This window comes from Microcaecilia unicolor, chromosome 7 (assembly GCF_901765095.1).
Source record: "Microcaecilia unicolor chromosome 7, aMicUni1.1, whole genome shotgun sequence".
Taxonomy (NCBI): domain Eukaryota; kingdom Metazoa; phylum Chordata; class Amphibia; order Gymnophiona; family Siphonopidae; genus Microcaecilia; species Microcaecilia unicolor.
The window spans coordinates 115,337,471-115,362,550 of record NC_044037.1 but is presented as its reverse complement, the minus strand read 5'-3'; the positions used below and the strand labels follow the sequence as shown (position 1 = coordinate 115,362,550).

The window sequence follows — 25,080 nt, the reverse complement described above, 5'->3', positions numbered from 1 at the left end:
GGCGTCCGTCGTGACAACAATCCACTCCGGGGTCACAAGAGGCATCCCTGCAGACAACTTATCTGTCTTCAGCCACCAGCTCAGCGCCTTGCGCACTGCTGGGTCCAAGGGAAGGCGCACAGCATAATCCTCCGACACCGGAGTCCAGCGCTGCAGCAGAGAGTGTTGTAGTGGTCTCATATGAGCCCTGGCCCAGGGCACTACTTCCATCGTGGCCGTCATAGAGCCCAACAGCTGCACATAGTCCCAAGCCCGAAGCGGAGAGGCTACTAGGAACTGGTCCACCTGAGCCTGAAGTTTGACAATCCGATTGTCCGGCAGGAACACTCTGCCCACTTGGGTGTCGAATCGAACTCCCAGATACTCCAGGGACTGAGTCGGGCGCAGCTGGCTTTTCTCCCAGTTGATGATCCACCCCAGGGAGCTCAAAAGAGCAATCACCCGGTCCACAGCTTTGCCACACTCTGCATAAGAGGGGGCTCGGATCAACCAGTCGTCCAGATAAGGATGGACTTGTACTCCTTCCTTTCGCAGGAAGGCCGCGATGACCACCATTACTTTGGAGAAGGTCCGCGGAGCAGTAGCCAACCCGAACGGGAGGGCTCTGAACTGGAAGTGTCGGCCCAGGACTGCAAAACGCAGAAAGCGTTGATGAGGAGGCCAGATGGGAATATGCAAGTACGCTTCCTTGATGTCCAAGGATGCCAGGAACTCCCCTGCCTTCACTGCCGCTATAACAGAGCGGAGAGTCTCCATGCGAAAGTGCCGAACTTTCAAGGCCCGATTGACCCCTTTGAGGTCGAGGATAGGCCGTACAGAACCTCCTTTCTTTGGTACCACAAAGTAAATGGAGTAACGTCCCTTGCCAAGCTGATTTTCTGGCACCGGAACGACCGCACCCAGGCGGATCAGATTGTCCAAGGTCTGCTGCACTGCCACAGCTTTGACCGGAGACTTGCAGGGAGAGAGTACAAACCCGTCTCTTAAGGGTCGGCAGAACTCTAGCTTGTAGCCGTCTCTGATGACTTCCAGCACCCAAGCGTCTGAAGTTACCCTGGTCCACTCGCCCAGAAACGAGGACAGGCGTCCTCCAATCTGCACTGGGCCATGGACCAGGACCCCGTCATTGGGTACGAGACCCTGGGGAAGGACCGGAGGGCGCACCTCCGGGACGGCGGTCTCTGCGAAAGGAATGCTGCTTGGGGGAGAAGTTCCTCTTGAAGGAAGAGGGGGCAGAGGAGCCTGACTTGCCCGGGCGGTACCGACAGGCTTCCTGAAACCATCCTCTGGAGATACCGGGGCGAGCACTGGCCCGAGCCCTGACCTCTGGTAACCTCTTGCCCTTAGACGTGCCGAGATCGGTCACAATTTTGTCCAGCTCGACCCCAAAGAGCAGCTTGCCTTTAAAAGGCAACTTAGCCAGGCGGGACTTAGAGGCGTGGTCCGCAGACCAATGTTTCAGCCAAAGCCACCTCCGCGCAGAGACTGAGCCATACCTTTAGCCGAGGCTCTCAAGACATCATACAGTAAGTCTGCCAAATAAGCCAAGCCCGATTCCAGGGCCGGCCAATCAGCCCTCAAGGAAGGATCCGAGGGGGAAGCCCGCTGCACAATCGTCAGGCACGCCCTGGCCACATAGGAGCCGCAAACTGAGGCCTGCAAACTTAAGGCAGCCGCCTCGAAGGACGACCTTAAGGCCGCCTCCAATCTTCTGTCTTGGGCGTCCTTTAGGCCGTTTTCTTAGTCACCGCAGTGATTAAAGAATCCACGGTAGGCCAAACAAAGGCCTCCCGTTCACTTTCAGGCAAAGGATAGAGGCGGGACATAGCCCTAGCCACTTTGAGGCTCGCTTCCGGGACATCCCATTGAGCCGAAATTAAGGTGTGCATGGCATCATGCACGTGGAAGGTTCTAGGCGGGCGCTTCGTCCCCAGCATAATGGCGGAGCCAACAGGGGCTGAGGGAGAGACGTCCTCTGGAGAGGAAATCTTCAAAATGCTCATGGCCTGCACTAACAGGTTGGGCAAATCCTCTGAGCGAAAGATCCGCGCTGCAGAGGGGTCATCCGCTCCATCCGAGCGGGAATCCGTCTCCTCCAAGGAATCCCCAAAGGACCGTTGGGAGAACTCAGATACGCTGCCCTCATCTACATCAGAGGAAACAGAGTCCTCTAAGGCCTGGGAATCCACCCGAGGGCGTTTACTTCCGGGGGCCTCAACCCCTTTATCGGACAAGGGAGAAGGGGCAGCGTTTTGCATAAGGAAGGCCTGATGCAGCAGCAAAATAAACTCGGGGGAGAAACCCCCCAGACTGTGCACTTCAGCAGCCTGGGCCACAGCCCTAGACGCACCCTCAACCGGCGCTCGCAAGAGCGGGGGAGAAACATGCTGCGCATCCAAGATGGCGTCCGGCGCGACACTCCGCGAAGGAGCTGCGCGGGAAGAACGGCACTTAACTTTAGCCGCTTTTTTGCCGTCGCCCAAATCAAGGGCGGCCATGGCATTAACGTCTCCCAGCTCAAGGGCGGCCCAAGAAGAAGCCGTCCGAGCAGAGTGGCCGGCCAAGATGGCGGAGGCGAGCAGCGGGGGATGGGCGTTTATGGCGGGAAAAACCGCCGCACCGGAGGAAGACCTGGGACACTGACCGGCCTCCGAACTGACACCCAACAAGGGCGAATCAGACTTTAAGACCCCCGCATCCCCGCTAGAAGCGCACACGCGGTCCGGGGAGCGATTCTTCGCGCCCTCGCCCTCCGACGCCATAGGCCACGTGGAGATCGATCGGGGAACCCCCTGCCCGCTATAAAAAGGTAAAAATTACCTGCTTCTCGCTCTGAGCTGTAACGACCTGGTGTCCCAGTGAGTAGCTGCAATAAACGTTGAAATAAACGTCGAAATAAACGCCTTTAAGGACGTCCAAAATTTTTTTTTTTTTTTTTTTAACGGAGCCAGCGGGAGGGGGGAGAAAAGGAGGGACCTGGCGCCACCTGGTTTGCACTTGCTCAAGAAGAGCCCTCAACCCCAGGTACTCAACAAAACCTAAAGATTAGGCTTGGAGACCTAGCCAGAGCTGCTGCTGTGTGTGACCACCACCTGCTGAGATAGAGAACATACTGAGGAGTTTCCGGCAGCACATGACCACATATAGGGAGGCAAAAGGATTGCTCTCTATCTCCACCTGCTGGTGGATGGACACAACCCACCAGTCTATGGATTGATTAGCATGATGATATGGAAATTAGAATTGTTGAAAAGATGCGTACACTGGGTGGTATTTAGACTTGTCTTTAATGATGAAAGATTATGTGAAAGGATGGTAGACATCATCTTTTGGAAACTGATTATCTTAAAACTTTAGAACAGTGGTTCAAATTATTATTGTACTGCACTTTGACTAATTGTAATAGCCTCTTGGCTAGGTTGCCCAAAAAACTTTGACTACTATGCAAATAGCTCAAAATGGCACTGCTCGGATATTATGTGGTGTATCAAAATTTGACCACAATTCCAATACTTTGTCACAATTGCACTGGTTACCTATTGAATTTAGGGTGCAAGATCTTATTGTTTTTAAAGTTTTAACAAAAGCTGTGCCCTGCGTAATCTTTGCAAGTTTGCATCTACAGCAACCAGTTAGACCTTCGAGATATGCTTCATCAAATTTACTTGATGTACCCCCCTTTTGGTTAATCCAATTGGCGGAATACAGAGCTTCAATTTTCTATATTATAGAGTAGACTACCTGCCTCCTTGAGAGCATTCAGGAATTTAAAACAGTTTAAAAACTCTTTGAAGATTTATTTGTTTCAGTGTGTTTTTAAAGATGTTGCTGGATGTGATGATAGGATGATTTTTATGTTAGTTGTTTGATATTTTATGTATTGTTATTGTATGTTCTTATGTATGTAATGCTGTGAGCAGCAGTGAATGGTAGATCATGTGGATTATAACATTTTGGAAATAAATAATAATAATAATAGTACAAGGCACCATATCTGCCTCGGCCAGTATAGCGCGATGAGGACCATGGAATTCCAGTCTTGCTTGAGTTTCAACAAAGACTTCCTCAAGAGAGGTATGTAAGGATATGCATACAGAAAGTTCTTCCCCCAATTGAGAAGAAATGTATCAGATGCTAGCTTGCTGTGTGATCTGTGTGTGGAGCAGAACTGAAGGACTTTGTTGTTGAGATGAGTGACACAGAGATCAACCAAGGGTGTGCCCCATGCTCGGAAGATCTCCTTGGCAATGCTCATATTGAAAGACTCTTTGTGGGGTTGCTTTACCCTGCTCAGTCTGTCTGCCAGACTGTTGTCTTTCTGCACCAGGTATCCTGAGGACCATGCCATGACTGGAGGTCCACAGTCACATCCCAACTGCTTGCTGACACAAGGGACATGACCCTGTGCATCTCTGCTTGTTGACATAGTACATCACAACCTGATTAAGTACAAAAGAACATAAATGTTGCCATACTGGGAAAGACCGAAAGTCCATCAAGCCCAACATCCTATTTCCAACAGTGGCCAATCCAGGTTACAAGTACCCGGCAAGATCCCAAAACAGTACAATACATTTTATGCTGCTTATCCTAGAAATAGTCAGGATAACTGTAAAAAAATATGGATGGCAATGTTCCACCAATATGACGTAAATAATACATAACCAACTAGTGGTAGAACATATGGTACTCTGTGCTTCTAATTGCTAATTTGTGATGGGGAAGTCTCATACGGTCACTTAGGCAACTTTTTTATCACCAGCATTTCTCTGCTCCCCCTCCACTCCATCCATGTGAATCTACTTCCTCTGTCTTCCCTCCACTCTATCCATGTCCAGCATTTCTCCTCTCTCCCCTCCCCTTCATCCATGTGCATCTCCTTGCTGTCTTCCCTCTCCTCCATCCATGTCCAGCATTTCTCCTGCTCTCCCCTCCATCCATCCATGCCCAACAACTCTGCTCTCTCCCCTGCCCTCCCCTCCATGTCCAGCGATTCTCCTCTGCTCTCCCTTCAATGTCCGATTCTCCTTTGCCCCTATCCTCCTCTCCCATGTCCAGCAATTCTCCTCTCTCCCCTGCCCTCCATGTCCAACGATTCTCCTCTGCCCTCCCCTAACCATCCATGTTGAGTGATTTCTCCTCTCTCCCCTGCCCTCCCCTCCCATCCATGTCCAGCGATTCTCCTTTGCCCCCTATACTCCCCTCCCATCCATGTCCAGTGACTCGCCCCAGCCTCAGCCCCCGTCAAGTTCAAGTTCCAACCTCAGCACCATATGCCCGCCCTTAGCTCCCCGACAGCCCTGTTTTCTGTTCCTGCCACCCCGCATTTAAATCTTTTTTTTTTTTTTTACCTGAAGTCGCAGCAGCAGCGGCAGTGGCGGCGCTAGTGACAGCAGCAGGCTTGCCTCTTCCAGCCTTCACTTCCCTCTCAGAGTCTCGCCCTCGCGGAAACAGGAAACTATGTCAGAGGAAGGCGGGACACTGAGTGGGAAGGGAAGGCTGGAGGAGGTGAGCCTGCTGCTGTCACTAGCGTCGCCACCATCGCCAGCACTGCAACCTCAGGTAAAAAAAAAAAAAAAAGATTTAAACGCGGGGTGGCAGGAACAGAAAGCAGGGCTGTCGGGAAGATGAGGCCGAGCAAGTGAGCCGGCTCTGGGGAAAAAAGGTGCCGGTACGCTGTATCAGCGTGTACCAGCACAAAAAAAGAACTGATAACTAACAGAGGAATGTCCTCCGTGGCCTGTTCCTGAAGGACCACTGTATACACTACAGTCTCTTGGTAAAGCAATACCTCCTCTTGGCACTCAGCTGGCTTCCCAGAGTTATCAGTATAGTTCTTAACATTCTCACCTGCCTCAGATTGGATCAAATATGCAAAGCTACAAGATCCAAGTTAAACTTGGCATACCTGTCTGTTGTGGTTCTAGTTCACAGGTGTGAAGGTGAATGCAGTAGGCCTTCACTCCTTCCCTCCAAGCCTCCTTAATGCCACTTTGGCTCTGCCTTTTATAGTTCTTGGTTTCGGCTCCACCCCTCCCATTTCAATTCCTTCCTGGGCGGGGCTAGAGGTTTTAGGTGGCTCACAGTACTTGAGGGATCCTTCTTGAGGGGCAATGTTCTGTATACCCCCTCAAAAGTCTGCAAGAGCAGGTTCGAGAATGCCCAACAATGAGCTTTGTTGTTTTTGGTATCCCCTCAAAAAAACTAAAAGTACTAAAAGGAACACAAAAGAAAGAAGGGGACTTGGTTCCACCTACTAATGCAAAGAAAAGCCGAAAGGCAGAGGAGGCCACAAAAGAAAAAAGAAAAAAAAAAAAAAAACGTGCTGAAGAGAGTGCTGAAACCCATTCTTTCAGCTCTGTGGAAAGAAAACTGTAGGTTCTGCTTCACTGAGGCGGGTGGGAAAGCACATGCGCATGTGTGGTCGGGGCTGCCAAAGGCTTCTAGAAGTTTTAGAATGCTGGGCTGCATCTGCACTAGATGAGGAAGACAGAGAATAAGTGACAAAAGAGACCTTCAAAAACAAAATACCGTATGTTCCCAGATAGTCATTGGTTCACCTCTTCCTTTAACATGTTGTTAAGCATACTCAAATATACAAACAATTCCACATTTCCCACACACATCTCCCTGTTTTCAGTGCTGATTTTATTACTCCTAACTAGCTTGTCAGGTGTGAAATGACAGAAAGACAAGGTAGTATATTACCATGATACTTTGTTCTTGTAGTTTCCCCTCAGTGTCTTTTGGATGGGATAGCAGCTTTCCTAGCATTCCCAAAAATAGGGTAGCTGCCTGCTGGAAGTCCTGGAGGCTGAAGAAGACAAAATGGAAGAAGTAAATGAACATATAAAATGTGGAAGGAAAAAATATCCGATTCAAACTCAATAAACCAAAAAACATTCAAAAAAGTGTTTAAAAAGTATTTAATATTTTAATTTCAAAGAGGGGGGTATCATACCAGGCATAATACTGTCAAAGGTGCTTAATGCAAACACCTAACACACCAATCGCAAAACATAGTAACATAGAGGGGCATAATCGAACGGGGCCGGCCATCTATGTGGCCAGCCCCATAAAGCGGCGTCCCGACCGTATTATCGAAACAAGATGGCCGGCCATCTTTCGTTTCGATAATACGGTCGGAGCCAGCCAAATCTCAACATTTGGGCCGGCTTTAGAGATGGCCGGCATTGGTTTTCAGCGATAATGGAAACTAACGGCGGCGATCTCAAACGTGGCCAAATCCAAGGCATTTGGTCGTGGGAGGAGCCAGCATTCGTAGTGCACTGGTCCCCTCACATGCCAGGACACCAACCGGGCACCCTAGGGGGCACTGCAGTGGATTTCAAAAATTGCTCCCAGGTGCATACCTCCCTTACCTTGTGTACTGAGCCCCCCAAACCCACTCCCCACTACTGTACACCACTACCATAGCCCTAAGGGATGAAGGGGGGCACCTACATGTGGGCAGAGTGGGTTTTGGGGGGGTTGGAGGGCTCCCATTTACCACCACAAGTGTAACAGGTAGGGGGGGATGGGCCTGCATCCACTAAAAACTGCTCCAGGGACCTGCATACTGCTGTCATGGAGCTGGGTATGACATTTGAGGCTGTCATAGAGGCTGGCAAAAAAAATGATCTTTAATTTTTTTTGGGTGGGAGGGGGTTGGTGACCACTGGGGGAGTAAGGGAAGGTGATCCCCGATTCCATCCGGTGGTCATCTGGTCAATTGAGGCACTTTTTTCAGGTTTGGTCCTAAAAATAAATGGACCAAGTGAAGCCGGCCAAATGCTCGTCAGAGCCGGACTTCTTTTTTCCATTATTGGCCAAAGCTGGCCATCTCGTAACCACGCCCCCGTCCTGCCTTCCATACTCTGCCAACACGCCCCCTTTAACTTTGGCTGGCTCTGCGACGGAAAGCAGTTGGAGCCGGCCAAAATTGGCTTTCGATTATACCGATTTGGCTGGGTTTAGGAGAAGGCCGGCCATCTCCCGATTTGTGTCGGAAGATGGCTGGCCATCTCCTTCGAAAATAATTAGGATAGTAACATAGTAGATGATGGCAGAAAAAGACCTGCACGATCCATCCAGTCTGCCCAACAAGATAAACTCATATGTGCTACTTTTTGTGAATACCTTACCTTGATTTGTATCTGCCATTTTCAGGAGCTTAGTCGAGATCGGGTTGCAGAGCCGGTGGTGGGAGGCAGGGATAGTGCTGGGCAGACTTATACGGTCTGTGCCAGAGCCGGTGGTGGGAGGCGGGGCTGGTGGTTGGGAGGCGGGGATAGTGCTGGGCAGACTTATACGGTCTGTGCCCTGAAAAGGACAGGTACAAATCAAAGTAGAGTATACACAAAAAGTAGCACATATGAGTTATCTTGTTGGGCAGACTGGATGGACTGTGCAGGTCTTTTTCTGCCGTCATCTACTATGTTACTATGTTCTGAACAGGATTCCTTTATGTTTATCCCACGCATGTTTGAATTCTGTTACCGTTTTCATCTCCACCACCTCCCGCGCGAGGGCATTCCAAGCATCCACCACTCTCTCCGTGAAAAAATACTTCCTGACATTTTTCTTGAGTCTGACCCCCTTCAATCTCATTTCAAGTCCTCTAGTTTTACCGCCTTCCCATCTCCGGAAAAGATTCGTTTGTGGATTAATACCTTTCAAATATTTGAACGTCTGTATCATAGCACCCCTGTTTCAGCAAGTCTCTCTTCATACTTCTTGCAATGCAAATCCCATACCATTCTCGTAGCTTTTCTTTGCACCGCTTCAATTATTTTTACATCCTTAGCAAGATACGGTCTCCAAAACTGAACACAATACTCCAGGTGGGGCCTCACCAACGACTTATACAGGGGCATTAAAACCTCTTTTCTTCTGCTGGTCACACCTCTCTCTATACAGCCTAGCAACCTTCTAGCTACGGCCACCGCCTTGTCACACTGTTTCGTCTCCTTCAGATCCTCAGATACTATCACCCCAAGATCCCTCTCCCCGTCCGTACATATCAGACTCTCACCACCTAACACATATGTCTCCCGTGGATTTCTACTCCCTAAGTGCATCACTTTGCATTTCTTCGCACTGAATTTTAATTGCCAAACCTTAGATCATTCTTCTAGCTTCTGCAGATCCTTTTTCATGTTTTCCACTCCCTCCCGGGTGTCCACTCTGGTACAAATCTTAGTATCATCCACAAAACAGCAAACTTCACCTTCTAACCCTTCGGCAATGTCACTCACAAATATATTGAACAGAATCGGCCCAACACCGATCCCTGAGGCACTCCACTACTCACCTTTCCCTCATCCGAGCAAATTCCATTAACCACCATCCTCTGGCGTCTGTCCGTCAACCAGTTCCTAATCCAGTTCACCACGTCGGGTCCTATCTTCAGCCTGTCAAGTTTATTCAAGAGCCTCCTGTGGGAAACCGTGTCAAAAGCTTTGCTGAAATCCAAGTAGATTACGTCTATAGCACGTCCCTGATTCAATTCTCCCGTCACCCAGTCAAAGAATTTAATGAGATTCGTTTGGCACGATTTACCTTTGGTAAAACCGTGTTGTCTCGGATCCTGCAACTTATTGGCTTCCAGGAAAATCACTATCCTTTCCTTCAGCATTGCTTCCATTACTTTTCCAATAACTGAAGTGAGGCTTACCGGCCTGTAGTTTCCAGCTTCTTCCCTATCACCACTTTTGTGAAGAGGGACCACCTCCGTCGTTCTCCAATCCCACGGAACCTCTCCCGTCTCCAAGGATTTATTAAACAAATCTTTAAGAGGACCTGCCAGAACCTCTCTGAGCTCCTTCAATATCCTGGGGTGGATCCCGTCCGGTTCCACAGCTTTCTCCACCTTTAGCTTTTCAAGTGGTTCATACACACTCTCTTTCGTGAATGGTGTTGTATCCACTCCATTCTCATTTGTACTTTTGCCAGTCAATTGCGGTCCTTCTCCAGGATTTTCTTCTGTGAAAACTGAACAGAAGTATCTATTTAGCAAATTTGCTTTTTCTTCATCATTATCTACATAGCGGTTCGCAGCATCTTTCAGTCTCACAATTCCTTTTTTAGTCTTCCTCTTTTCACTAATAAACCTGAAGAAATTTTTGTCATCCCTCCTTACATTTCTAGCCATTTTTTCTTCCGCTCGCGCTTTCGCCAGACGTACCTCTCTCTTGGCTTCTTTCAGTTTCATCCGGTATTCCTCTCCGTGTTCCTCTTCTTGAGTTTTTCTGTATTTCAGGAACACCAACTCTTTGGCCTTTATTTTCTCGGCCACTTGCATGCAGAACCATAACGGTTTCCTTTTTCTCTTGCTTTTATTTACTCTTCTTACAAAAAGATTTGTGGCCCTATTTATAGCTTCTTTCAGCTTGGACCACTGTCCTTTCACTTCTTGTTCGTCTTCCCTGCCCATCAGTTCCTTCCTCAGGTATTCCCCCATTTTACTAAAGTCAGCATGCTTGAAATCCAGGACTTTGAGTTTTGAGTGGCCGCCCTCCACTTCAGCCGTCATATCAAACCAAACCAAACCGATTGATGGTAACTGTTGCCCAGGTGGGCACCCACTCTGACATTTGACACACTATCCCCATTTGTGAGCACCAGATCCAGCGTCGCTCCCTCCCTCGTGGATTCCGTCACCATTTGTCTGAGCAGAGCACTTTGAAAAGCATCCACTATGTCTCTACTTCTTTCCGATTCTGCAGACGAAACCTTCCAATCTTCATCCGGCAGATTGAAATCTCCCATCATCAGAGCCTCTCTCTTCTTTCCCAACTTTTGAATGTCTACGATCAGATCTTTATCTAGTTCCTCCATTTGTGTCGGGGGTCTGTAGACAACACACACGTGGACAGAGGTTCTATCCTCTCTTTTTAAGGTGATCCATATCGCTTCTTCCTTTCCCCACGTCCCTGTCATTTCAGTCGCCGCGATATCATTTCTCACATACAGACTGAAACAAGTCAATCTACTTATCTACTATAATAATTTGCATCTCCAATGTTCTGAAGCTGACTGCCAGGAAGCTGAAGCCCGGTTCGTAATGTCTGAAGCCTTCCGGTGATGTCACCATGTTGCCTGGGAAACCGTGTTGCAGTGACAGATCTGAACTGAGGCACGATCCGCGGCAGTTGCATGAAGGTAATGGACAAACACATGCAATAGCAGCCCCCCCGTCCATATTGCACCCGGCAGCAAGTCAGTTTAGCCCATCCTCCACACTCTCCACAGACAATCTGCAAATAAACACGTAGCTAAACTTAAGCATGCAGCGTACAGAGGAAAAGTCAGGAAGATCATAGTTTTACAGTACCTGGTCCAGCGAGCAGAAGATGAGCGCCAAGGTGAGTCCAAAAAGGGAGGAGACCATCCTCCGCTTCGGCAGTACTACCATGCTTCCCCTCACCTGATCAGTGTCCATGTCATATGCAGCAGGGAATCCCCCCTGTCCCCAAACCGCAGGAAACTCCCCAGAGGGTGATGATCTATTAGCGAACTGTTCTTGAACTTCTGCAGATTTTAACGTCAGGTTTGCGGGGGCTGTGTCCTCTTCCCCTTCTGCTCCGGCCCGTGCGTGACCCAGGCAGTGCCGAGAGAGCTAGAAAGCTGTCAGCCATCCGCATTAATTGCCCGATCCGGCACCCGAGACACGTTGTTGCTTTAAATGTATGTTTGCATACCAGGCGTGCGTAAAAGAGGGGGCTCGCTCACTTTGCATTTCTTAAAGCGATACTACGACTGTGTGGGGCGTCCTGGAACTCGAAGGGGAGAGGAGGGGGTCCTGGAACTTGAAGGGGAGGGAGGGGGGTCTTGGAACTCGAAGGGGAGGGAGGGGGTTCTGGAACTCGAAGGGGTCCTGGAACTCGAAGGGGAGGGGGATCCTGGAACTCAGACAGGGAGGGAGGGACGTAGGGGGGCATGGAACTCAGAGGGGAGGGGGGCTGGAACCCAGAGGAGAGAGAGGGAGGGAGGGAGGTAGGGAGGGAGGCATGGAACCTTGCTAGCGCCCGTTTCATTTCTTTCAGAAAAGGGCCTCTTTTACTAGTCTTGTTATAAAATCACAAGTGTCCACAAAGCCTTGTGTTAATCTCGTCTTCAGACATGAAATCCCAATGCTATTGTTTCAGCAAACCAAAGTTACAACAGGCTTAAAACACATCCCTTGCAAACTTAGCAAACAAACCAAATCAAAAATTAGTAAATATTCACAAAAATGCACCAAAAACAAAATATCAAGATTGAAACATACTACTCACATTGCAACCAACAACTAATGAAATGAGCTTGCGCCGGAAGATAAAGAAAACACCAATCAAATTAAGAACAAAAGAATAGCCATACTGGGTCAGACCAATGGTCTATCTAGCCCAGTATTCTGCTTCCAACAGTGGCCAATCTAGGTCACAAGCTCAATCAAATGCTTAGAAATAAAAAACACAGATCAATAAATGCCATTATTCAACCTCCTTGGTGCCACAGTGTTGCGACGGTAGATCTAACATTGTTCAATTCTTAATAACATCAAATTAAAGTTGCTACTGTACTTCTGGGAGACTACAAAGTTTGTTCTACAAGCTGTAAATCATAAATCTTCAAAAATATGCTTAAACTGATGGCAACATGCCATTAAAGGTGATTCCAAATATTTCCAAATACCTTCTGTGCTTGATCATGCGTGTCTTCAGAGTGCAACTTATTTTCCCAACATAATATAGGCAGTTTGAACAAAGACAATGGTTGGTCTCTTTTTGATTTCTGAACATCTGATTGGACTTTTGTTTTTGAATATGATTGTTTTATCTTTTATATTGTCTGGTCTTCTGGCTCATTTTATTGAGCTGTCAGTTGTAATTTGAGTGGTATGTTTTAATTAAAAAATTTTTGTTTTTGGTTCATTTTTGTGGATATTAACTTTTAATTTGGTCTATTTGACAGGTTTACACAGAATGTTGCTAGTTGTATCTGAAGTTTTCTCTTGGAAGAAGACATGTTTGATGTCAAAATACTAGCAATGGGATTTAATGTTAGAAGAAAAGATTAAAGCACAGCTTTTTGGACACTTGGGATAATATGAAAAGCGAGGATACTTACCTGTAGCAGGTATTCTCCGAGGACAGCAGGCTGATTATTCTCACAGATGGGCAGACGATCTGCGTCGGCCCGGGAACCAGCATAACGTATAGCAAAAAAAAAAGTTTTGCTAGAGCATTCTGGCGCACGTGCAGTGCCACACTGTACATGTGTGGACTGTCTTCCTGCCCGTTGCGCAACCGCGCTCTTCAGTTAAGTCCAAAAGTATAAAGAAATAAACAACTCAAAGGGGAGGTGGGCAGAATTGTAAGAATAATCAGCCTGCTGTCCTCGGAAAATACCTGCTACAGGTAAGTATTTTCGCTTTCTCCGAGGACAAGCAGGCTGAATTATTCTAACGGATGGGGTATCCCTAGCATCCAGGCTCACCCAAAACTATAAACATTGGTCAATTGGGCCTCATAACATAGATTAACCTAAAACTATATACAAACTTTTGAAAGTGCAGCCTGGATCAGAATAAAACTGGCCTAGGGGCGTGGAGTTGGATTCTAAACCCCCAAAAGATTCTGCAGCATCAACTGCCCAAACCGATTGTTGTGTCAGGTATCCTGTTCAAGGCAGTAGTGTGATGTGAATGTGTGGACCGAAGACCACGTTGCAGCTTTGCAAATCTCTTCAACAGAGGCTGACTAAGTGAGCCACTGACGCAGCCATGATTCTGACATTATGAGCTGTGACATAGCCCTCCAGAGTCAGCCCAGCTTGGGCATAAGTGAAGGAAATGCAATCTGCTAGCCAACTGGAGATTGTGGATTTTCTGATAGTGACTCCCCTCCTGTTCGGAACAAAAGAAACAAACAACTGGGCGGACTGTCCGAAGGGCTTTGTTCGCTCCATGTAAAAAGCCAATGCTTTCTTGCAGTCCAAGGTGCACAAGATGCTTTCGCCAGGGTGGGCATGAGGATGGAGAAAAAATGTTGGCAAGATAATCGGCTGGTTCAGATGGAACTCCGACACCACCTTCGGCAGGAACTTAGGGTGCATGTGGAGGACTACTCTGTTGTGATGAAACCTAGTATAAGGTGCATCCACTACTAGGGCCTGAAGCTCACTGACCCTATGAGCTGAAGTAACAGCCACCAAGAAAATGACCTTGCAGAAGTACATCAGATGGCAGGTATTCAATGGCTCAAAAGGAGCTTTCATCAGCTGGGTGAGAATGACGTTGAGATCCCATGACACTGGCGGAGGTCTGACTGGGGGCTTTGACAAAAGCAAACCTCTCATGAAGCAAACAACTAAAGGCTGTCAGAGATAGGCTTATCCTCTACACACTGATGATAAGCACTGATAGCACTAAGGTGAACCCTTAGTGTTGGTCTTGAGACCAGGCTCTGACAAGTGTAGAAGGTACTCACACAGGGTCTGTGTAGGACAAGAGAGAGGGTCTACGGCCTTGCTGTCACACCAGATGGCAAACCTCCTCCATTTGAAAGAATAACACCTCTTAGAGAAATCTTTGAAAACGTTGAAAACTTCTGCTCAGTGTGCTGCGGTGGCTAAGAAAGTGCACAGAATGTTGAGTATTATTAGGAAAGGGATGGAAAACAAATATGAGGATGTTATAATGCAGTTGTATCGCTCCATGGTTCGACCGCACCTCGAATATTGTGTCCAATTCTGGTCGCCGCATCTCAAAAAAAGATATAAAAGAATTGGAGAAGGTGCAGAGAAGGGTGCCGAAAATGATAAAAGGGATGGAATGACTTCCCTATGAGGAAAGGCTAAGAAGAGTAGGGCTCTTCAGCTTGGAGAAAAGGCAGCTGAGGGGTGATATGATATAAGTCTACAAGATAATGAGCGGAGTAGAGCGGACAGATATGAAGCGTTTGTTTACACTTTCAAACAATAATAGAACCAGGGGACACAAGATGAAGCTAGAATACGATAGATTTAAAACAAATAGGAGAAAGGTTTTCTTTACTCAGCGTGTAGTTGGACTCTGGAACTCGTTGCCGGAGAACGTAGTGACAGCAGCTGGCCTTATGGAGTTTGGGGGTTTGGACAGATTCCTGAAGGAAAAGTCCATTGAACATTATTAAAAAAAAAGGGGGGAAGGGGAAAAAAGGGGGAAAATTATTATTTTTTATTATTAAAAAATCTTTTTTTTTTGGGGGGGGGGGGGGGGTTGCCAGGTTCTTGAAGCCTGGATTGGCCACTGTCAGAGACAGGATGCTGGGCTTGATGGACCCTTGGACTTTTCCCAGTATGGCGGTGTTTATGTGCTTTCCTGGAAGCCAGCAAGACTCGGGAGACACCCTACAAAAGACTCAAGGAAGCGAATTCTAGGCTCTCAACATCCAAGCCATGAGAGCCAACGACTGGAGGTTGGGATGTAAAAGCGATCCTGATGAGGGTCAGAAAACACTCCAATCTCCACGGTTCTTCGGAGAAGAGGAAAAGAAATCTGACATGGCCAGTAGGGCGCTATCGGAATCATGGCTCTGCGGTCTTGCTTGAGTTTCAGCAAAGTCTTCCCCATCACAGATATGGGAGGATACGCATACAGAAGGCCTGTTCCCCAATGTAAGAGAAAAGCATCTGATGCTAGTCTGTCGAAGGCCTGAAGCCTGGAACAGAACTGAGGGACTTTGTGATTGGTTTGAGTGGCAAAAAGATCCACCAAGGGGGTGCCCCACACTTGGAAGATCTTGCGGGCAATGCCCATATTCAGGGACCACTCGTCAAGTTGCATTACCCTGCTCAGCCTGTTGGCCAGACTGTTTACACCTGCCAGATAAGTGGCTTGGAGAAACATGCCATGACGGCGTGCCCAAAGCCACATCTGGACGGTCTCCTGACACAGGGTGAGATCTGCTGTCCCCCTGCTTGTTGGTGTAGTACATCGCAACCTGATTGTCCATTTGAACTAAGATGATTTGATTGGACAGTCAATCTCTGAATGCCTTTAGAGCATTCCAGATCACTCGAAACTCCAGGAGGTTGATCTGAAAACCTGCTTCCTGGTGGGACCGGGCTTCCTGAGTGTGAAGCCTATCTACATGAGCTCCCCACCCTAGGAGGGATGCATCCGTTGTCAGCACTTTCTGCGGCTGAGGAATTGGAATGGTCATCCCATGGTCAAATTGGATAGAATGGTCCACCACTGAAGAGCATTCCAAAAGTTGGTGGACAGTTGGATGACATCCTCTAGACTTCCCGTAGCTTGATACCACTGGGAAGCTAGGGTCCATTTAGCAGATCTCATATGTAGATGTGCCACGGGAGTAACATGAACTGTGGAGGCCATGTGCCCCAAGAGTCTCAACATCAGCCGAGCTGTGATTTGCTGAGTCGCCCGAACCGTGGACACCAGGGACAGAAGGTTGTCTGCCCGTGCCTTGGGGAGATAGGCCCGAGCTGTTCTGGTGTCCAGCAGTGCTCCAATTAACAGGAGTGAGATGGGACTTGATGTAATTTATTACAAACTCAAATAGTTCAGGCACCTGAATAGTCATCCGCATGGACTCCCGAGCACCATCCTCAGAGGTGCTCTTCACCAGCCAATCGTCGAGATAAGGGAACACATGCACTCCCAGTCAGCGAAGCGACGCTGCAACTACTGCTAGACATTTTGTGAATACACTGGGAGCTGATGCTAGGCCAAATGGCAGTACACAGTACTGAAAGTGGTGTGTTCCCAGGCAAAACTGAAGATACTTCCTGTGAGCTAGAAGTATCGGGATGTGTGTGTAAGCATCATTTAAGTCCAGAGAGCATAGCCAATCATTTTCGTGAATCATGGGAAGAAGGGTGCCCAGGGAAACAATCCTGAACTTTTCTCGGACTAGGAATTTGTTCAGGGCCCTTAGGTCTAGGATGGGACGCATCCCCCCTGTTTTCTTTTGCACAAGGAAGTACCTGGAATAGAATCCCAGCCCTTCTTCCCCTCGTGGAACGGGTTCGACCGCGTGGGCCTCTGCAAGTACCTGCCTGTGCTGAGAGCTTGAAGAATGAGCTCTTGGTGGGCAACTTGGAGGTCTGGAAATCAAATTGAGGGCGTATTCGAGCCAGACTATTTGAAGAACCCACCGGTTGGAGGTTATAAGAGGCCACCTTTCGTGAAAAAATTTTAACCTCCCTCCAACTGGCAAGTCATCTGGCATGGACACTGACTGCGGCTATGCTCTGCTGGAGCCAGTCAGAAGCTCGTCCCTTGCTTTTGCTGGGGAGCAACAGGGGCCTTAGGTGCACGCTGCTGACGAGAACAAGCGAGCTGGGCATAGGCGGTCGGTGGCCCAACTGTTTGGGGAGGCTAAAGGGGGTGGGGTTAGGGGTGGAGCCAGGGGCGGAGCTTATATCCATAATTGTCTGATAACACACAGAAAAAAATAAATAAATAAAAATAAAATAATCACAATTAATACCTTTTATTAAATTTAGATATTAGATATGTATCATATGTCAAAGAATAAAGTGGTTGCTCAAAGCATATTCTAAGCACAATCACTCAACTGCAAAACACTATGCACAACTTTGTGCAAGAACACACTCAGAACCTTACTGTACCATAAATATTACACTGGGCAGAACCTAATACACCAATATACCACCCAAACGGAAAATGCAGACCGTCAACAATATGAAACAAGGGATCATATCATCACAATTCTCATGTAGAGCCACAAAACACCCTAATTCATGTTTAATGTGGGATAAAATGCCATAAATAAATAAATAAATATAAACTTTTAATTTTGAGCACCTGATTCTCAAAGTGGACATATTCCAAACACTATAATGAAAATAAAATGATCTTTTCTACCTTTGTTTGGTGACTTTTTCTGATCATGCTGGCCCAGTATGATTCTGCTGCTATCTGTCCTCAGTGCAGGTCAGGAAGTCATCCTCGTTAAATATCTCCCTGGCAACCCAGGACACCTCCAGCCAACCCCCCCCCCCCCTCCCAGCAGTAAGGTAAACAAACCATAAACCAATTTCTACAACTGGACAAGGCTAGAGGGCTTTCACTGCAGCTCCTGCTGTGAGGATGAAGGTAAATCAACAATTTAAACCCCTCAGAGCACAGCAGGGGAGGCTTAGCCTGTCCAAGCCTCTTATACCGGGCGCCTATGGAGCTGGGGTTGAGCCTGAACAGGCTGGCGAGCCGCAGGAGCCTACGATGCCTGCAGTAGGAATAGGAAGCATCTTTGATCCACCAAAATACCTCCTGGATGAGGAGGTGGTTGCAGAAGATGTCCAGCGGGAGAGAGAAAACATAGCCTCTGTATGCTTTTTGATTTGGTCAACGACCTCCTCAACCTTCTCTCCGAAAAGATTATCCCCCCAGCAAGGGGCACCTGCCATTCTTTTTTGGCCAAAATAATCCAGGTCAGAAACACGCAGCCATGAGAGTCTGCGGATTGCTATACCTTGGGCAGAGATTCTGGATGCCACGTCAAAAGTGTCGCAAGTGTCCCTGGCCAAGAACTTGCAACACGCCTTCTGCTGCTTGACCAGCTGGCAAAAGGGCTTGGCCTGCTCCAGAGGGAGCGTGTCAACCAAGTGTGACAGCTGTCTCACCGAGTTTCACAAGTAAACACTCTTGAAGAGCTGGTACATAAGTACATAAGTAATGCCACACTGGAAAAGACCAAGGATCCATCGAGCTCAGCATCCTGTCCACGACAAAGGCCAATCCAGGCCAAGGGCACCTGGCAAGCTTCCCAAACGTACAAACATTCTATACATGTTATTCCTGGAATTGTGGATTTTTCCCAAGTCCATTTAGTAGTGGTTTATGGACTTGTCCTTTAGGAAACCGTCTAACCCCTTTTTAAACTCTGTCAAGCTAACCGCCTTCACCACATTCTCCGGCAACGAATTCCAGACTTTAATTACGTGTTGGGTGAAGAAATATTTTCTCCGATTTGTTTTAAATTTACTACACTGTAGTTTCATCGCATGCCCCCTAGTCCTAGTAATTTTGGAAAGCGTGAACAGACCTGTTCTACTCCACTCATTATTTTATATACCTCTATCATGTCTCCCCTCAGCCGTCTCTTCTCCAAGCTTAAGAGCCCTAGCCTCCTTAGTCTTTCTTCATAGGGAAGTCGTCCCATCCCCGCTATCATTTTAGTCGCCCTTCGCTGCACCTTTTCCAATTCCACTATATCTTTCTTGAGATGCATGACCAGAATTGAACACAATACTCAAGGTGCGGTCGCACCATGGAGCGATATAACGGCATTATAACATCCTCACACCTGTTTTCCATACCTTTCCTAATAATACCCAACATTCTATTCGCTTTCTGAGCCGCAGCAGCACACTGCGCAGAAGGTTTCAGTGTATTATCGATGACGACACCCAGATCCCTTTCTTAGTCCGTAATTCCTAACGTGGAACCTTGCATGACGTAGCTATAATTCGGGTTCTTTTTTCCCACATGCATCACCTTGCACTTGCTCACATTAAACGTCATCTGCCATTTATCCGCCCAGTCTCCCAGTCTCGTAAGGTCCTTCTGTAATTTTTCACAATCCTGTCGTGAGTTAACGACTTTGAATAACTTTGTGTCATCAGCAAATTTAATTACCTTGCTAGTTACTCCCATCTCTAAATCATTTATAAATATATTAAAAAGCAGCGGTCCTAGCACAGACCCCTGAGGAATCCCACTAACTATCCTTCTCCATTGTGAATACTGCCCATTTAACCCCACTCTCTGTTTCCTATCCTTCAACCAGTTTTTAATCCACAATAGGACTTTTCCTCCTATCCCATTACCCTCCAATTTCCTCTGTAGCCTTTCATGAGGTACCCTGTCAAACGCCTTTTGAAAATCCAGATACACAATATCAACTGGCTCCCCTTTGTCCACATGTTTGTTTACTCCTTCAAAGAATTGAAGTAAATTGGTCAGGCAAGATTTCCCCCCACAAAAGCCGTGCTGACTCGGTCTCAGTAATCCGTGTCCTTGGATGTGCTCTGTAATTTTGTTTTTAATAATAGCCTCTACCATTTTCCCCGGCACCGATGTCAGACTCACTGGTCTATAATTTCCCGGATCTCCCCTGGAACCTTTTTAAAAATGGGCGTTACATTGGCCACCCTCCAATCTTCCGGTACCACGCTTGATTTTAAGGATAAATTGCATATCACTAGCAGTAGCTCCGTGTTATGACTCTGCCCCGGTATCATGCTCTCATTCATCTCACCCCCTGGTGGTCAGACCTGGTGGTCGCAATGGACTGTCTGTTGATGGTTTTCCCGGTTCCAGAAGTCATGCAGGTCTGGTCCGGATTTTCTAGCCTGCCAGTTGGTCTCGACCCTTTTTGGAACTAAGCTCTTTCCGTACCTAGTGAACTCCCTGGCTGTTGGCCTTTATTAACCACCTGGAAGTGTTTCTAGTTTGCCTTGCAACAGAGGTCCTGAGAGGTGTGTCTTCTGTGGTTGTTTGTTGCTGTGCTTTTGCCACTTTCAGTTTCTGCCTTTGAACCTAGTGCCTGGACCTGGACTTTGACTTTGCTTGCCGCCTGCATTGGAACCTGTGCCTGGAGCTGGACCTTGACTTTATTTACCTGGCCCCGGTTCTGCTGGGTTTGTGGACTATCTTCCTGTTCTCTGCTGTGGCTTCTGTTCCGGTGGGTGTTCCTCCTGCCGCTGCCGTCCTTGGCAGTAGCCCAAGGGCTCACTATCCAGTGTTTCGTGTGAAGCGTGACACTCCGCAAGCTCATTTTTCAGTTCTATCAGTACTCTGGGATGAATACCATCCGGTCCAGGAGATTTGCTACTCTTCAGTTTGTCGAACTGCCCCATTATGTCTTCCAGGTTTACCGTGAAGTCAGTAAGTTTCTCCGACTCGTCCGCTTGAATTATCGTTTCCGACACCGGTATGCCACCCAAATCTTCCTCGGTGAAGACCGAAGCATAGAATTAATTCAATCTCTCCGCTACGTCTTTGTCTTCCTTGATCGCCCCTTTTACCCCTCGGTCATCCAGCGGCCCAACCGATTCTTTTGCCAGCTTCCTGCTTTTAATATACCGAAATTTTTTTTTACTATGTTTTTTTGCCTCTAATGCTATCTTTTTTTTGTAATCTCTCTTGGCCTTCTTTATCTGCGCCTTGCATTTGCTTTGACACTCCTTATGCTGCTTCTTGTTATTTTCAGACGGTTCCTTCTTCCATTTTCTGAAGGCATTTCTTTAACTCCTAATAGCTTACTTCACCTCACTTTTCAACCAGGCCGGCTGTCTTTTGGAGTTCCTTCTTTTCTAATTAGTGGAATATGTTTGGCCTGGGCCTCCAGGATGGTATTTTTGAACAGCGTCCATGCCTGTTGTACAGTTTTTACCCTCTCAGTTGTCCCCCTAAGTTTTTTTTCCACCGTTCTTCTCATTTTATCATAGTCTCCTTTTTTAAAGTTAAACGCTAACGTATTTGACTTCCTGTGTATAGTTACTTCAAGGTTCATATTAAAACTGATCATATTATGATCACTGTTATCAAGCGGCCCCAGTAACATAATGTCCCTCACCAGATCATGCGCTCCACTAAGGACCAAGTCTAGAATTTTTCCTTCTCTCGTCGGCTCCTGCACCAGCTGCTCCATAAAGCTGTCCTTGATTTCATCAAGGAATTGTATCTCTCTAGTGTGTCCCGATGTTACATTTACCCAGTCTATATTTGGATAATTGAAGTCACCCATTATTATCACATTATCACATTGCCCATTTTGTTTGCGTCTCTGATTTCTTTTATCATTTCTGCGTCTACCTGCTCATCCTGGCGAGGAGAAACGGTAGTACACTCCTATCACCGTCCTTTTCCCTTTTCTACATGGAATTTCAACCCACAATGATTCAAAGGTGTGATTTGTGTCCTGCTGAATTTGTAATCTATCTGAGTCAAGGCTCTCGTTAATATACAATGCTACCCCTCACCAGTCTAGTCTACCCTATCACTACGATATACTTTGTACCCCGGTATGACAGTGTCCCACTGGTTATCCTCCTTCCACCAGGTCTCAGTAATGCCTATTATATCCAATTTTTCCTTTAGTGCAATATATTTCAACTCTCCCATCTTATTTCTTAGACTCCTAGCATTTACATATAGACATTTCAGAGTATGTTTGTTGTTCCTATTTGCATGATGCTTAGTACTGGACACTACTGATTTCCCATCTTTTGTCTGATCTTTAGTTGTATTTAAGGGCACCTGGCCTACCACGGTCTGTTGTGCAACCTCACTATCCAGAAACCCTATCTTCCCTGTTTGTGAGGTATCCTTGCAAGATACCTTATCCTGAACCATGCGCTTTTGAGCGACTGTCGGCCTTCCCCCCATTTCTAGTTTAAAAGCTGCTCTATCTCCTTTTTAAATGCCAACGCCAGCAGCCTGGTCCCACCCTGGTTAAGGTGGAGCCCATCCTTTCGGAATAGGCTCCCCCTTCCCCAGAATGTTGCCCAGTTCCTAACAAATCTAAAATCCTCCTTCCTGCACCATTGTCTCATCCACGCATTGAAACTCCGGAGCTCTGCCTGTCTCTTGGGCCCTGCGCGTGGAACAGGTAGCATTTCAGAAAATGCTACCCTAGAGGATCTGGATTTGAGCTTTCTACCTAAGAGCCTAAATTTGGCTTCCAGAACCTCTCTCCCACATTTTCCTATGTCATTGGTACCCACATGTACCAAGATAGCAGACTCTTCCCCAGCACTATCTAGAATCCTATCTAGGTGACGCGTGAGGTCCGCTACCTTCGCACCAGGCAGGCAGGTCACCAGGCGATCCTCACGTCCACCAGCCACCCAGCCATCTATATGCCTAATGATCGAATCACCAACTACAACAGCTGTCCTAACCTTTCCCTCCCGGGCAGCACTTGGAGACATATCCTCGGTGCGAGAGGATAGTACATCCCCTGGTGGGCAGGTCCTGGCTACAGGAGTACTTCCTTCTAGGAGACCTCCCTCCTCCAGGGTAGCACAAGGGCTACCAGACTGGAGGTGGGACTTCTCTACAACATCCCTGTAGGTCTCCTCTATGTACCTCTCTGTCTCCCTCAGCTCCACCAAGTCTGCTACTCTAGCCTCAAGAGAATGGACACGTTCCCTGAGAGCTAGGAGCTCTTTGCATCGGGCACACACATATGACATCACACCAACTGGGAGATAACCATACATGTGACACTCAATGCAAAAGACTGGATAGCACCTCTCTCGCTGCTGGACTGCTGACTCCATCTTAGTGTTTTTGAGTTTTTCAATAATTTAAAACTTGCTACAGTATTAAGGATATTAGCCTAATATAAAAGTATCTTTTAGTTTATATAGTATATATTATGATTTATTTAGTGTTTCCTTCTTAGATGGTAATGAAATGTATTTAAAACTCTGTAAGAGCACTCCTTGCTTGTTACTCTAATTACAATAACTGACTATGTCCTAGGGGTGGGTGGGTGGGAATACTAAATTAGATCCTGCAGTGGCTGCTAGAGTCTATCTGTTAAGGCTGTGGTACAAAGCTTTTAAAAGTAAGTGGAAAAGACTATGGAGATTAGTTGTTCAAATTTGCTTTTTATATTTTTATTTTTGCCTAACACAAACCTACAATTCCTCCTTTAAACCCCAATCTTTAAGTTCCCAATGCACAAAGCAAAGTAGCGTTCACTTACCAGAGAAATGTCCTCTTCTCTCAGAACTTCTCAGTGCCTGGGGGAGCCGAGGCATAGTCCCTAGTACTCCTGGCTTCTTTGAGAGCGGCATCCACCACCAAGGAGTTGTGGGGTAACAGACCTCACCAACCCAGGTTCCTTGTGGATCCGATATTGGGTATCAATCTTCTTGGGGACCACAAGCACAGAGAGGGGATGCCCAGTTCCTAACGAGGACTTCCTCGTTTTCTTTAAAAGTTTATTTGTAATAATTTCCCCTTAATTTTCTTTAGGACTCTTTTAGGCCTGAGCACCGCCCTCAATTTGAGCCTTGCCCCTTTTGACGATCAAGATTGAACAGTTTAATTTAGCCACAATTCTTTTCTTGATGTCTAATATGAACCCCAATGGCTTCAAAAGGTGTACCCAATGCAGTTGGGTGATTTCTGCAACGGACCTGTACAATTGTGCATTAGGTGCCTATGGTATACCCATCAGCCTAACTCTTGTTCTTTCTGTTTAAAAATGCAGTTGAGGACACAGAGAGTGCATCAGGTGCAGCAGGAGAAACGTTTTTGCTCCTCGGAGCCCTGTCCATCGACACTGGCACAGAATCAACCTTGATGACTACTTAGACTTCATCTATCGCTGGAAGTGCACTGGTATCGAGAAAGTCTCCACCTCCCTTGACATTGGGCTCTGATAGTAGGCCCTGGGACTGGTCAGAAATTGGACCCGACACTGAGGATAAGTACGAGTTCGACGTCTTTCTAATCAGCACTGAAGGAATGAAATGCTGAGCACTGAGGGAAGTCAAAGAAGCATAAGCATCTGTCCTCTTCAAAGAATGGTGCTGGGAGCACCAGGGCATCGGCATTGCTGATACCCGAGGAGCACCGGCACCGAGAGGATTGCTCCTCCTCTTTGGTAGAGGTGCCAGTGCGCCAGTCTCTGAGCAGCCAGGTTCCCTCTTCCAGTTTGACATTGGCTCTTTCTCAAGCTGTTTCTGAACCGGCTCCCAGTCTTTGCTGATGCCTGACCTTGATGAGCTGTACTGGGCCATGCAAAGGGAGGAGCTGGAGCAGATGTTTCAGCTGCACACCACTCAGGCATTGAGGGCACTGATCCCTCAAAGCTGAACGGGTATCCTCCAACTGCACTGCTATCACTATGGGGTGGTGCTTCAATATTGTGTTTTCAAATTTCTAGTGCAGGAGTTTTCAACCTAGTCCTCAGGGCACACCTTGGCAGTCGGGATTTTCAGGATATCCCCATCGGAATATCATGAAAACCCCGACTGGCTGGGTATGCACCGAGGATTGGGTTGAAAATCTCTGCTCTAGGGACAAGCAGGTTCCCTGGTTTC

General features: G+C 47.3%; 1 protein-coding gene across 1 annotated transcript in view; it reads right to left on the bottom strand.

Annotated features, from left to right (window-relative positions):
* The window catches only part of STK36 (serine/threonine kinase 36), a 385,051-nt gene that overhangs the window by 152,732 nt on the left and 207,239 nt on the right, over window positions 1–25,080 (bottom strand). Inside the window, exon 14 of the mRNA XM_030208993.1 lies at window positions 6,709–6,814. Within this exon, the coding sequence (XP_030064853.1) occupies window positions 6,709–6,814 (106 nt within the window). The remainder of the gene's footprint in view (window positions 1–6,708; window positions 6,815–25,080) is intronic.